The sequence below is a fragment of the Triturus cristatus genome, chromosome 1_2, assembly GCF_964204655.1.
Source record: "Triturus cristatus chromosome 1_2, aTriCri1.1, whole genome shotgun sequence".
In the NCBI taxonomy this organism is placed as follows: Eukaryota; Metazoa; Chordata; class Amphibia; order Caudata; family Salamandridae; genus Triturus; species Triturus cristatus.
Window position 1 is genome coordinate 885,826,728 of NC_140580.1, and position 15,546 is coordinate 885,842,273.

Genomic DNA, 15,546 nt, shown 5'->3' on the forward strand with positions numbered 1-15,546 from the left:
TGGGTACCTAGGGTACCATTTACCAGGGGCTGACAGGTGGCCAGGGTTTGCCAATTTGGGTTTTAGGTTTTAGGGAAGGAAAATAGGCCCTGGGCACCTGATTGGCAGGAGTCCAGGGCACACTCAGTCAAAGTACATTCAGCAATTCAGCAAAAAGTGGGGGCATACCATGCAAGAAAGATGGTGCTTTCTCACATCCAGTCAGCGCTGTGAGACTCAATATAGTCCCTGAAGCAGCCAGGTTGTAAAACTACCTCTCATCGTCAACGGATCTGAAGGGGGCAATGGGCTCCTGTTTTCGATAATGTACCTGGCGACATTGCTAAGATATTTGGTAGTGCAGATAACCCCGCAGGGCGTCGTTTCATTGGAAGCTGAGCCTCCTTAACAAACGTACCACTTTGATGATGTGTGCACTATTGATAGAAATTATGTAAATATAGAAACTGTCACCTCGTGGCCAGCCCGGATCATCCGGTGACGGAAACGTTCTGGCTGCGTTCGCTTGTTCCTGGACCTTGGCCAGTCAGCGACCCTGGAGAGTGCGCGCCGGTGCCCGCCATTTCTTAAGAATGTGCTGCGTGCTCGCTTCTGCTTGTTTATCATCCCAGGCTGAGCGAGCAACACTTTCCCCCTATTGCTCTGTGGACATCTTAGTGCGTCATTGGAGACGTAGTACAGTGTCACAGCAAAATGTTCGAGGCATGTGGGCTGCTGAATTCATATCTGTGCATAGATCGCCGCCTAGTGTTGGGTCCGGATGATTGCACATTGTTGTCCTGGAAGGGTCTTCGAAGTATCCTGAGATGGGTGACTCCTCCCCTGGACCACAGTGCGCATGGGCATCCTCTCCATCCCCAGATTGTTTTTTTCCGCCATTTGGTTCGGATGCAACTATCTTAGCTCAACTTCGGAATACTTAGTTTTAGGCCAAAAGGCCTATAGTTTTCGTCGGTACAGTTACCGTTCGGTGTCGACTGCTAGTTCTAGTGCTCCACACCCTCTTCCAACTTTCGGACCGAGTTGGTCCAAACTTCGACGCTCGATCGACGATGGAATCGAGGACTCCGTTCAAGAGTTGTCCGTTGTGCCACGCCAAGTACCCTCATATCGACGTCCACCCAGTCTGTAATAAATGTCTCTCGCCGGATCACGACGAATCAAAATGCATGGCCTGCGCGCGGTTCCGATCCAAGAAAACTCTGCGGAACCGACGGGCAGCGAGGCTCGAGGCGCAGCAGGCAGCGCCCGCACCCACCAATATATTCAGCACCGAGGACGAGGACGCCGAGAGCGTGGAAGAAATAGTCTCTAGCCCCGCTTCAGAGCATGGTTCCCAATCGGACGACGATGACGAAGTGCTCTTTCGACGTGAAGAAGCCGTCGACGAGGTAGGGAACTTTGACGAAGCCTATGAGGCCGAAGAAGACAGCTCTCCCGAGGAGCTAGGCCAATGCGTCGAAACGGAGGCCGAAACTGTACATCGTCGTCAGGCTCCGGTCGAGGGATCGCCTTCGGGCCTTACCCAAGACCTAATACATGGTTCCTCGGCCCCGCCTTCCGGCCCGGCATCGAACACTCTGCAAGAGCCACTATTACCAAAGACGACCGGGTTGTTAAACCCAAACATATCCATCGCTCCAGTCCCTTCAAAATCGAAAGTGAAACTGGTGGTGGTCGGATCAAAGGCGTCGAAACAGTCCACTGCCCCGGCGCCAAAAAAAGTCGTCGGCTCCGAACGCGTACAGAGAGACTTCGGCGCCGAGCTCACCGCAGCAGACGCGGTCGACGCACAGAAGAAGCGCGCCCTCGGGTACTATAAGGCGCCGACACCGAAGCCCGTAACCTCCGCAGTCAAGATGGCCGCCTCGGCTACGTAGACGCCTAAAGCACCAATGCCGAATAAGTCCTCGACTACGTCGACTATCGATGCATCCCTTCAGACCAGTGACCCCCTTCCGACAAAAAAGTCGGGGTCGGCCTCAACGCCTACTACCAAGATGCCCACCAAACCACCATCTCAGTTTGCTGTGCAGCAGGTCTCTGCATCTCTACAACGCATCCGTGACCGGGTAGCCCTCCACTCTACCTCGGGTCCCGACACTACCTCACCCTGTAAAGTGCACTCGGAGCCCACCAACATTACATTTGGGCTGCCACCGCCATCGGCACCGAAACTATTTCAGATTCGGACACGTGTCCTACACACACAGTCCACCACCACTGGCCTAACAGAACAAGATTCTTCAGGGCCACAATTTATCGACGCCGACACTGGCAGGTTAATACTCCACAAGCGCAAAATAACGCCAGTCAGGGAAGAGGTGCCATACAAAATTCCTCTTAAACGCAAGCAACCGGCGGAGCAGGAACCAGTGCTACAAGAACACTTCCATCCCCTCCAATTAGATCCGCAGTCCTTTTCTCCTACCCCTTCTGAATCGGACCCGATGCAGGAATATGGTGGGTACGATACCATCTACCCCGGGGACGCAGATCCCGATGAACCACAAGACCCTGATCAGGCGTGGGATGACCCCACAGACCAAAGTATCGCACCACATACTCAGGATGCGCAACTCTACAACATTAAAACATCTCCTACAGAGGACACGGCCGCATTTAATGCCCTTATCGAACGGGCTGCTGCTCATCATGGGGTGGAGCTACATTCTGACGCCATTGAGGAGGACTTCCTGCTTGACACTTTCGCATCTTCAGAAAGGACTGTCAAGACTCTGCCCATGCTTAAAGGGGTTCTGAAACCTGCCAAAGACATTTTCAAGGACACCACAAGAGCCCGGGTGTTAAACCCCAGGATCGAAAAGAAATATAAGCCTGCACCCGGTGACCCTAAATACATTAGGGGTCAGTTGCCATTAGACTCTATGGTGGTTGCCAACGCTCGCAAAAGAGCCCACTCACAGACGACCGGTGATGCTCCTCCCCCAGACAAAGAGTCAAAAGTCCTTGAAACATCGGGCAAACGAATTGCAGCGCAAGCAGCGAATATCCTGCGCATTGCCAATACACAGGCACTCCTGGCACGTTATGACAGGTCACATTATGACACGCTGGAGTCACTGCTCCAACATCTACCAGAGGAGTATAAAGAGTCAGCGGAACTCCTCATTAGAGAAGGACAACTCACTAATGCATCCATAAAATGCGCCCTAGACGCAGCTGACACGGCGGCCAGGGCAATAAACACAAGTGTCATGCTGCGACGCCATGCCTAGTTACGCATCTCAGGCTTCAAACCCGAGATCCAAAACAATATCCTGAACTTACCGGTTAACACGGAATTTTTATTTGGCCCAGACGTTGACACTACCCTAGAGAAAATAAAAAAAGACAGACACTGCCAAATCTATGGGGGCGCTACAAACGCAACAATTTCGTAGTGGCTCCTTTCGTCGCACTGGAAATAGGGGAACGTCAGGGGTCACAACAACAGTATGCTAAAGGTGGCACACAAAGCACCTACGACAAAAACAACAGGGGTGGATATCGTGGATCCAGCACCAAGGGCAGGGGACGTGGATATGGCAACACCAGGTCCTCCCCAAAGAACAAACAGTGACGCCCTCTCCCTACCCCCCAACCACTTAACACCTGTCGTGGGACGACTCCAGCTGTTCCTGTCCGCATGGAAGAACATCACCACGGACAGGTGGGTCAGGGACATCATCCAACATGGGTACTGTCTGGAACTAACTTCCACTCCACCCAACATACCACCAAAGCACCGTCCTATGTCAGCCGAACACTTGGATTTACTCCAGCAAGAAGTGCTTGCTATGCTCGCAAAAGGGGCCATAGAAGTAGTGCCCATCGCCCAGCAGGGCACAGGGGTGTACTCTCTGTACTTCTTGATCCCAAAAAAGGACGGCTCGCTCAGACCTATCCTAGACCTGCGACCCCTAAACCTATATATACTATCAGAGCATTTCCATATGCTCACCCTCCAACAGGTTCTCCCACTACTCAGTCAGGGGGATTTCCTAGCTACGCTAGACCTGAAGGATGCATACTTCCACATACCAATACACCCTTCACACAGGAAATACCTCCGATTCACTATTCAGGGGAATCACTATCAGTTCAAAGTTCTCCCCTTCGGAGTAACAACAGCACCCAGGGTCTTTACCAAGTGCCTGGCGACAGTGGCCGCGCATCTGCGAAGACAAAATATTCACGTCTTCCCTTATTTGGACGACTGGCTAGTTCAGGCCAAGTCAGCACAACAATGTGCCACCCACATGTCCCACACCATTCACCTTCTTCACGACCTGGGATTCTCACTAAATTACCCAAAATCAAGTCTCCAACCTGCGCACGTACAACAGTACTTAGGCGCCACAATCAACACTCTGGCTGCCACAGCTCAGCCGACTTTAGTGAGAATCAACAGCATGCAACTGCTGATCTCAAAATTCAAACCTCAACACTCCCTTCCGGCGCGAGTGTTCATGCAGTTGATAGGCATGATGGCCTCCTGCATTTTCATAGTCCCACACGCGAGACTACATATGCGCCCGCTTCAGGAGTGCTTAGCACGTCAATGGAATCAGGCTCACGGGCAACTAAAAGACCTAGTGTTGGTGAGCGGTCGGGCATACAACTCTCTGCATTGGTGGAATCCACAAAACCTTTGCAAGGGCCGACCGTTCCAAGAGCCTGTTCCACAAATAATACTGACAGCGGACGCGTCTCTCCAGGGATGGGGAGCTCATGTACTCAATTACACAGTGCAGGGACTATGGACTACACAACAAAAGAAGATGCACATCAACCTTCTGGAACTGATGGCAATCTTCCTGGCAATGAAAGCATTCAAAGTACACCTGTGCAACAAGGTCGTGTTGATCCGGACGGACAACATGACTGCCATGTACTACATACAGAAGCAGGGAGGAACACACTCTCCACAGTTGTCTCATCTGGCTCAGAGCATGTGGAAGTGGGCCATTCAGAGGAACATATTCCTCATGGCGGAACACCTCCCAGGCAAGGACAACCAGATGGCGGATCTGCTCAGCAGACACAGCCACCAGATGCACGAGTGGGAGTTACACCCATCAGTACTCCAACCGTACTTCCAGCAGTAGGGTCATCCAGAGATAGACCTATTCGCCACAAGGGAAAACGCAAAATGCCAAAGCTTTGCCGCCAGGTTCCCACATCCACAGTCGCAGGGCAATGCGATATGGATGAACTGGTCCGGCAGATTTGCGTACGCTTTTCCCCCAGCGCCGTTGATACCGCTGGTGGCACGCAAACTGCGACAGCACTCACTGACACTCATCCTGGTTGCTCCAACATGGGCGCGCCAGCCATGGTACACCACCTTTCTGAAACTTTCCGTGGTGCCGCATCAAAGGCTGCGAATCAAACCCGCGCTTTTGACGCAGAACCATGGAGAAATTCAGCACCCAGATCCGCAACAGCTGAACCTGGCAATCTGGCTCCTGAAGTCCTAGAGTTTGGCTACCTAAACCTGCCATCTGACTGTATGGAGATCATTAAGGAGGCTAGGAGACCCACTACCAGAGCTTGCTATGCAGCCAAATGGAAGAGGTTTGTCATTTATTGCAACAACAATGACATTGACCCGCTAGACGCATCTATTCAGAACATAATCTGGTATCTATTACACCTATACCGATGCAATCTGGCATACACCTCAATACGTGTCCATTTAACCGCAATAGCAGCCTATCTCCAAAACAGGCAGCACCTCTCTTTATTCAGAGTGTCTGCCATCAAAGCCTTCTTGGAAGGACTTAAACGGGTGATTCCCCCAAGGCACCCCCCAGCACCGGTGTGGAACCTCAACTTGGTCCTCACCAGACTAATGGGTCCGCCCTTTGAACCTCTCCATTCATGTGAGATTCAATTCCTCTCCTGGAAAGTGGCTTTCCTGGTTGCCATCACTTCCTTAAGGAGAGTTAGTGAACTCCAGGCACTAACCATTCAGGAGCCATTTATACAGGTTCACGCAAACCGGGTCGTACTACGTAGCAACCCCAAATTCATGCTTAAAGTAGTATCGCAGTTCCACATGAACCAAACCATTGAACTGCCTGTTTTCTTTCAAAACCCACAAAATGTCGCTGAGAGAATGCTCCACACACTAGATGTAAAGAGGGCCCTCATGTACTATATTGACAGAACTCAAAACTTTAGGAAGACTAAACAACTCTAAGTTGCCTTCTCTCCACAACACAAGGGCAACGCCATTTCCAAAGCAGGTATAGCCAGATGGATCGTTAAATGTATCCAAATTTGTTATCAAAAAGCTAAACGCACATTAACGATTCCCCCACGAGCCCACTCAACACGAAAGTTAGGGGCGGACCAGACGCACGAGCGTGTGGTCCGAGTTTAAAGTCCTTACTAGAAGCCTCGCAGGGCAGCGCATGCGTGCTGGCTCAGGCGAGACCTAAAAAGGAGATGTTCAAAATGCTCACCTCACCTTCGGTCCTGTCTGCCCTGGAGATTGGATGGTGGCATTGGACATGCAGGCAGCATATTTCTACGTTCCAGTTCTACCATCCCAAAGGTTCATGTGGTCCAGAAGTAATTTCCCCCTTTGTACTCGTCAGCTCCCCTTGAGTGTTCATGAAAGTAATGGCAGTGGTTGCATCGCATCTGCGGAGGTCAGGGGTTCCAGACTTCCCCCTACCTCGACGGTTAGTGGTTGATGGCAGGCTCCCCCAGGCAGTTGTCTCCCATCTCCAGACTACGGCGGACCTCCTGCATTCGCTGGGGATCACTATCAACATGCCGAAGTCACACCTGTTTCCCTCTCAGATGCTCCCTTTCAACTGAGCCGTTCTGGACATAGTGCAGTTTTGGGCCTATCCTTGCAAAGTAAGGATATTCAGACTATGATTCCGTTGTTTTAACCTACCTGGATTTTGGTGAGACTCACTGAGGCTGTTGGGTCTCATGGCCTCCTGCACCCTTCTTGTGACACGTGCTTGTTGACATATCAGGGCTCCGTAGTGGGACTTGAAATTCTGGTGGGCACAGAATCGGGAGGATCTTTCTGACCTGGTTCAGATCTTCAAGGGAACTGCAAGCAGCAGACCCCTCTCTCTTCCCAAACCAGATTGGACAATAGTGACAGATGCGTCACTTCTGGAATGGGGCTAACGTCTGGGAGAGGTGAAGATCTGAGGCCTCTGGTCTCTTGCGTAGTCTCAGCTCAACTTCAACGTGCCGCAGCTCCAGGCTATCCGGTTGGCATTGAAAGCCTTTCTTCCATTGATCAAAGCAATGGTCTGAAAACCTTTAATACCACGCCCCCCCCCCCCCCAAAGTGAAAAGAAATTGGGCCCCGTAACATTTTTTACAATCTTTTTTAAATTGTCAATGTTTAAATATGTCTTGTCTTATTTAAACATTGCAGTTAAGTTCTGCTACCGTTTTAAATATGCAATTAAATAAATGATTGCTAAACATACTATTCTGGTCAGGCACGCCTAACGTATAAAAGTATCCAAAGTGTGATTTATTTTAAATGGGTGTGGAAGTTTTGAACAATATTTGGAGTCCCTTTCCTTTTAAAACATACTCCTAACGAGGATTTAAATGACAAAATGTTAGTGATGGCCCATTAAAGAGCAGCGTACTGCCACTCATTTTGTTCCGCTTAAAACAAAGCGCTGTTATCAGCATAATGCTTCTTTTGGCCAGAGCCTTCCCCCTCCCCTGGGATCACTTGAGGCCCTCCCAGTTTTAAGACCTCTGGAGGCCCTGCATCCCTGGACATGGCTGGAACATCAGGGCATTTCCTAGTGGTTCTACACCCAGCAGGCTCTCTGAACGCCAGGGCAGACGAACTCAGCATCTATGCCTAGTGGATCACGGATGACATCTCCACCAGGCGGTGGTGTAAAGTCTCTTTCTAGAGTGCAGGGAGACCTGATATGTTAGCCACTGCCAAGAACTCGCAATATCAGCAGTTTTGCATGCTGAAGTAGCCAAGGTGGCTGTTTCCTAGTGACTCTCTTCATCTCATATGCAACTTGGGCCTTCTGTACGCCTTTCCACTGATGTCACTCCTTCCCAGAGTTCTCGAGAACGACAGGGCCCCAGTCAATCTTGTGGCTCCGGATTGGGCACAGTGTTTGGGTATCCCAAGCTTCTGAATATTAGCATCGGTCCCACGATTTTTTTTAATATTTTTATTTTACAGAGTTTTATAAAGTGCGAACTTGGCCCGCTTTACATAGCACCAGTTGCGTTACATGAGGACACATTCAGTTTTTTTTTTTTGTTGTTGTGTGATTTGCCCAGAATAACAGGATGTTCAGCGTTGTTGCCGAGACTCTAACCCAGTTCCCCAGATTCGATGACGACCGCCCTAGCCGTTAGGCCGATCAGGCTGCCTCTTCGGGAGGATCTCCTGGTGCAGCAACAGAAGAGGGTTCTGCACCCGAACCTGCACATTCTCCGCCTCCATGCGTGGAGCTTGAGCGGCGACAGTTTGCAGCTTTCAACCTTACCCCTGAAGTCTGTGATGCTATTTTGGCAGCTAGGCATCCCTCCACAAAGACTGTATACGCCTGCCGCTGGGACAAATTTGTGGCCTAGTGTGCATCCAGAAACATTTCCCCCAACCCGATCTCTTATCCCAAGTTTTCCTATTTGTTCTGTCTCTAGCCCAGCAGGGCTCTGCTTGGGGTACGGTTAAGGGTTATCTGTCTGCCTTTTAGGCATTCTTACAGTTGCTGAACCAACCTTCTCTGTTCAGATCACAAAGAGTGACTAAGCTCCTGAAAGCCTTACAACATGTGTCCTGGCCATTTATCATACTCCAGTGGGATCTTAACCTGGTCCTTATCTTCCTCTTGTGTGCACCCTTAGAGCTGCTGAACTACCCACTTCGCTTGCTGACTATTAAAACAGCCTTTCTAGTGGCCATAACATTGTCCAGGAGGGTCAGGGTACCACAGGCCCTCTCTGTACATCCTCCTTTTACAACCTTTACCCAGACAAGCTGGTTCTGAGGACTCATGCCTCCTTTCTTCTGAAGTTTGTGACCACCTTTCACATAGACCTAAACATCGCCATGCCTACCTTTTTTTCTCCGCCATACCATTATGAAGAACAAGAGAGACACCACTGTTGCGACTCAAAAAGAGTGTTCTACCTTGATTGCACAAGAGGTTTCTGGATGGAGGATCAACTCTTTGTAGGGTAAGTTAAAGCTAAGAAAGTGAAGGCAGTGCAGAAACAGACAATCTCACGAGGGATAGTACTTTGGTTAAAGATCTGCTACGCATTGGCAAAAAATGCAACCTCTGAGTGCTTGTATGCTCATTCGACCAGAGCCAAGTCTTTGACCACTGCGTTGGCTCACAAAGTCCCTGTACTGGGCATCTGTCGGGCAACAATGTGGGCATTGTTGCACACTTTCACGAAGCATTACTGTGTAGATGGTCAGGTCCGTCATGATGGGTATGTCGTCTGTTTGGTCCTGCAGGATTTGCTGGTTTGACTTGTTTCGCAGACCCATCTCTGAAGAGGTATTGCTTGGTTATCTATTCTAAGGTAAAGTATCTATCAGATGGACAAGTTACTTACCTTTGGTAATGCCTTATCTGATGGACTCTATCTAGCTTCGGATTCTTTAATGCCCTCTGACCCTCCCTGCTCGGCGAACCGATTCATTAGGGTCACCGTTCTCAGGGTCTTAGCAGTCCACACACTGTCCACACAGTCAACAATTTTGGAATGGAAAGTTGCGAAAAGAAACTGATGTCAGCTTGAGGTGGGGCCTATATAGCCACTGCGCATGTCGTTTCTGGCTCAGCTGACGCAGAGCCGAACCTACTGCATGTAGGGTTACTGCTCGAAAATATCCGGTTTCAGTCTTAACACCTGAGCAATATTTTCAGATGAGAAATCATTTCAGGATAGGGTGTTACCTAAGGTAAGTAACTTGTTCTTCAGACTCCCTGGTTTTGGGAGGCGATTCTATCTCAAGAACAAAATGTATGACATAAAACCAGAAAGACCGTTAAATAACGTTTTAGAACATTCTTTACACTCACCATGATGCAAATATATAGGGCACACTTGTAATGAATGCTTTAGCCAAGTGAATGATGTTCCCTGGACTGTGGTGAAGGTTGAGATGCTCTAGTGACTGGACTGATTTTTGATTTACATTGTTTTTCCTATAACTGAACTTTCTCTGTTTTCAGGAATACTCCACAGCCATAGATTTGTGGTCAGTGGGCTGTATCTTTGGTGAACTGCTGACGCAGAAGCCACTGTTCCCTGGGAAGTCGGAAATTGACCAAATTAATAAAATCTTCAAGGTAAGCTTATCCTCTAACATGACCCAAGAAAACTACAGCAAAAGCCCTGGAAACTATTCTTTTTCTACTCCAATGTTTTCTGGTTTGTGGAATACCTGCAATTGTTCTTGTTACAAAAGTTGCCATTTAAATGAGCACTAATGATTTCTTCGTCTTTTGTAGTCCAACCTTACTTGCATATGTGTTCTGCCTCTCTTTTCCCTTATTTTGAAGACTGTGGGTTTCTTACTAGCCTAATCTGATCTCCTAAATATACTTTTTATTTACTTTTGCAGTAAACTCTTGTTCTATTAGTTTGATATATTTTCTTTGCTGCCTTGTTGTCTTTACTGATTTGTTATAGGTAATCGACTACTGCTACCCGGAGGGGCTGGAGGAGGAATGCCTGATGTCTTTTTCTTTCACCCCATGCTTCCCTTAGGAAGTTCCCATTTTGTTATGTATTGTGTGATAGTTATCTACAATAGGAAGTACTCTAGGTATCTAAGAAAAGGCATAGAAGCTATCTAACCAACAGTGTGAAGAATGCCATTTCAAACTTCAACTGCCTTTACCAAAGCAGCCCCCAGGACATTGGATAGTCATTCTGTGGTTTTATTTCTTTAAGCCTTGAATGCCCCCTTGTACTGAGCGTTTGAGGTGTTGATAATGACAGAGTTCTACTTCTCCTTGAGTTTGGCACTTGAAAATTGCATTCTAATTGTGTTATAAACGGGATATATTTCTTCAGTTAGTGGGTTTTTCTCCAGTATTAGATCTTTAATAGTCACATGCTTGACTCATTCTTCATCGTCGAGCTGGGAGTCTCCCAGTGATTCTGAAAGCAGTGTTATGCTAAATATAGACTGCAAAACATTCACTTTATTATCCTGATCACATCATTTGAAAAGCACTAAACTTTAACCAACCAGGTTGCACCACCCCTCAAAGAGTCATAATTTTGATTTTCTGCTGCACGTGTGTAGGGAGTCTCATGAGCTCTGTTCAGCCCACTTCAAGAAAACCAGAACATATTCAACTCTCATTATTCAACCAGATTTTACCACTTCTGAAAATGTCTGCCTTTTTTCTGAACTCTGATAGAATATAATGATAGATGCACCCAAGAAAAGTGTCTTCAGACCTCGTAAAGCAAAGGACTGCAAGATCTGCCAGACTTTCCTCAAAGACTGAAGGACACAGAGGGTATGTTACTGATCTGCCTTTAAAGGGTCACAGGCAAGGAGAATAGAGTGAAGTTAACTCAGTGATGTTTAAGAAAGTTCATAAAAGAGACTACCCAGAAGGCCATTCATTGGAAGATCACTCTAAAACAACATCTCCAAGAAGCCTACAAAGGAAGTGTTAAAGAAATTTGAAAGTAAAGCTCTCAAGTGACCAATGTCTATCTTCAGAGGTGTCTCATCAACAGCGTAAGAAAGCTTATATAATTTAAGTGCGCAGACCAAGATCAGAGCCTCCAGTGCCATTAAAAAGGTACCTAAAGTACTTACTAAAACATTGGTGGTGCCATCATAGATGATGAAGAAACTGTTGACAAAGCTACCATCAACTAAGTCAAGTTGTTTACGACAACTACTACATGATTTACCTGCGGCCACCACAGCAACAATTACCACCTCTCCATTGGCGATCTCTTCTATTTTAGCATTCACAGAGATAACCAATGAAGAAACAGTTGACAGCAGTGTTGACAGAATATTCACAAGATACATCTTAATCTCAGGAAAGGGCATTTAAGTGCCATTGCTGCCTAAGCACATCTCTGCCTAAGTTATCTTGTCTGTCACTGTGTCATCTACAGGGCCTGAGGATTCGTGAGGATGAAGGGTGTTGTGACGATCTTTTGTAATGCATCTAGTAGAAAGGAATGCCTATCCTGTAACATTGTGTATAGAACGTGTTGTATGTGGCAGTTCCATCCACTGAAAGTTATCCGCTGCCTGGTGGAGGGAGCACCAGGTTTGAGAGTAGTTAATGTATTAACCTTCATTCTACTACCAGAGAGCGGCCTGCATCCTCATTACAACATATTTTTGGCCATGACTTGCCAACAGCTCAGCAGGGAGATTTGTTGGAGCTAGAGACTCAAAGCGTGGAGCTCAAAGACCTACATACATCATACATTGGTGTATAACGAAATTCAGCAGCAGCTAAGTGGAGGGACACCTTTAAACGTGATTGGGGGTGCTGCGAGTGACTTTTACATGTGAAATAAATCAGCATTTATGACTTTAGTAATATGAGCGTTACTTGCTAAAACCGCACACTTGCATTGCCGAGGTTACGGTGGAATCTTACCTTGTGCATACGCTTGTACGTTTAGACCATTGAATCCAAGCTTTGTACTGTACATCTCCGCATACGCTATAGCATTCTCATCAAGATATCAAAGAACTCTGCTCTTGCGAGCAGGTCAAGAAATCTCTGTGCTGCCCGGTACTACCTCAGCTTCACTTATCACATCTTGATACCAGTCACGGCAAAAACACAGTGCACACATTGTTTGGATGGTGTTATGAGAAGACACACCCATTACTAAGTATTAGAGAAAAGGCCATTACACATATCTCACAGGCCCTCTTTTTGTTGAGTAATCAAAGAAATTACTTGGTGAGACCAGGCACACCTCTTCTCAGGGATTAAAGAAAAGGACATTGCATACCTTAACCATTTTGAATCCGGTTTTAGCAGCGACTTAGTTGGAAAATTGCTCTTGATTTGGATCCTTCAGTTACATTATGGAAATCTCGTCTAATACACCCACACCACTCTTTTTGGCTCAATAAGGAGTGCCATCAATAGAATGGGATGAGTGGGTGAATAAATCTGATCATTTCTTGTAGGCACTTGAGGGACAAGGCTTCAGGCCCAGTAGAAAAAAGCTGTTCTTTTGAGAACTTCGGGGACGGAAGAGCAGCATATTTTCGAATCTCTACCTCTACCTGCGGACCATGAAGAACAAGCAGTGGAGGATGTATGTAAAGAAGCAAGGAAGAGGCTAGAGTTGCGGTTTGCCAAAGGTGCCAATGTAGTGATGCAGAGGTACAAATTCTACATGCAACCAGAGATCTGGTGAATCTGTGGATGACTTTATAACAAGATTCTGAGAGTTGTCAATCAAATGTAAATTTGGTACTATGACAGATGATATGAAGAGAGGCCAACTTATGGTACAATGCAAATGTAGAAAGATGCAAGAGATTATTTGCTGCAAAGGAATTCTTCTCAAATAAATGCTATTGAGATTGCCAAAGTAGTGGAGCAGTCAGAGTATTGTACGCAAGAGAGGGAATGCAGAAATGCTAAAGGAGGAAATGAGGTGTGTGTGAGAGTGCCATCTTTCTTGCATGGTATGCCCCCACTTTTTGCTGAAATGCTGAATGTACTTTGACTGAGTGTGCCCTGGACTCCTGCCAATCAGGTGCCCAGGGCCTATGTTCCTTCCCTAAAACTCAAAACCCAAATTGGCAAACCCTGGCCACATGTCAGCCCCTGGTAAATGGTACCCTAGGTACCCAGGGCCTTGTGACCAGGGAAGGCCTCTAAGGGCTGCAGCACTCATTGTGCCACCCTTAGAGGCCCTGTACCCTTACACCCACACACTGCCCTTGCAGGCTGAGTGTCTGGGTACAAGACAAAACCAAGAGTCGACATGGCACACATCCCTGTTTGTCATGCCCACCAACTACACTGCCATGGCATACATCAGCCACCCCTCTAGCTGGGTGCCCTTTGCCAATGGTGTGGGCGCAGGAGCCCTGTGCCCCTACAGTGCCCAGGTCCATTCCTGGGCACTGTAAGTGCAGTGCTGCCATTTAAGAGTATATGGTGCTGGGAGCTCGTCAAACACGAACTCCACAGCACCATAATGGCAACACTAAAGACTGAGAAGTTTGGTATCAAACTTCTCAGCACATTAAACCCACACTGATGCCAGTGTGGGATTTAATGTACCAAGCACCCCAGAGGGCATCTTAGAGATGCCCCCTGAAACCTAACCTACAATCCACGTCTGTTCTGAGGCTGCCTAGGCTGCCACACAGCAGACATGTTGCTGGACCCCTGGGTAGGAGAGCCCCTACTCTCCCGGGTCTGCAACATGCACATCCTGGTCGAGGTGCTAAATCTCCTCCCCCAGGATGGGCAGGGGGAAGCTTCAAAGGCATGCCGCCTCTGTGAGCTTCCCCAGGCCACTGCAACCCCCCACTCTGGCGGGAAGCTTGGCCGGAAACCCCAAATAAGGACAGGGGTTGTGCCTGCCTGCCAACCCCACCCCTCAGGTGGGGGAGGCGAGGTGAAGCACATCTCCGGGCTCTCGCCATCTTGAAGATGGGAAGCCCTGCCCAATCAGGATTAGGCTACTGCCCCCCTCCCACAGGAGAGAGGCAGGATAGTGGGTGTACCCACCCCAGGACAGGGACCCATTGGTCCCTGCCCTTCACCTACCTGTAACGCCCCTAAATCTAGTATTTAGGGGCACCCTGAACCTTCCTTTTCCAGATTCCAAAATCCGAAGAAGAGCTAGAAGAAAGAAGACCGCGAACCCTTAGATTTAGGGGCGTTACAGGTAGGTAAAGGGCAGGGACCAATGGGTCCCTGTCCTGGGGTGGGTACACCCCCTATTCTGCCTCTCTCCTGTGGGAGGGGGGCAGTAGCTTAATCCTGATTGGGTAGGGCCTCCCATCTTCAAGATGGTGAGCGCCCGGAGATGTGCTTCACCTCGCCTCCCCCACCTGAGGGGTGGGGTTGGCAGGCTGGCACATCCCCTGTCCTTATTTGGGGTTTCCGGCCAAGCTTCCCGCCAGAGTGGGGGGTTGCAGTGGCCTGGGGAAGCTCACAGAGGGGGCATGCCTTTGAAGCTTCCTGCTGCCCATCCTGGGGGAGGAGATCTAGCATCTCGCCCAGGAGGTGCATTGTTGCAGGCCCAGGAGAGCAGGGGCTCTCCTACCCAGGGGTCCAGCAACATGTCTGGTGTGTGGCAGCCTAGGCATCCTCTCAGACCAGACGTGGATTGTAGGTTAGGTTTCAGGGGGCATCTCTAAGATGCCCTCTGGGGTGCTTGGTACATTAAATCCCACACTGGCATCAGTGCGGGTTTAATGTGCTGAGAAGTTTGATACCAAACTTCTCCGTCTTCAGTGTTGCCATTATGGTGCCTTGGAGTTCGTGTTTGACCAGCTCTGAGCACCATGTACTCTTAAATGGC

At 48.5% G+C, this 15,546-nt stretch overlaps 1 protein-coding gene across 20 annotated transcripts in view; it reads left to right on the forward strand.

The window, feature by feature from the left end:
* LOC146868219 (cyclin-dependent kinase 11B-like) overlaps positions 1-15,546 on the forward strand; it is a 459,040-nt gene that overhangs the window by 348,313 nt on the left and 95,181 nt on the right. For all 20 annotated transcript variants that reach the window (XM_085609447.1, XM_085609482.1, XM_085609460.1 and 17 more), the window contains one exon: positions 10,221-10,337. In XM_085609447.1, coding sequence (XP_085465573.1) covers positions 10,221-10,337 — 117 coding nt within the window. The remainder of the gene's footprint in view (positions 1-10,220; positions 10,338-15,546) is intronic.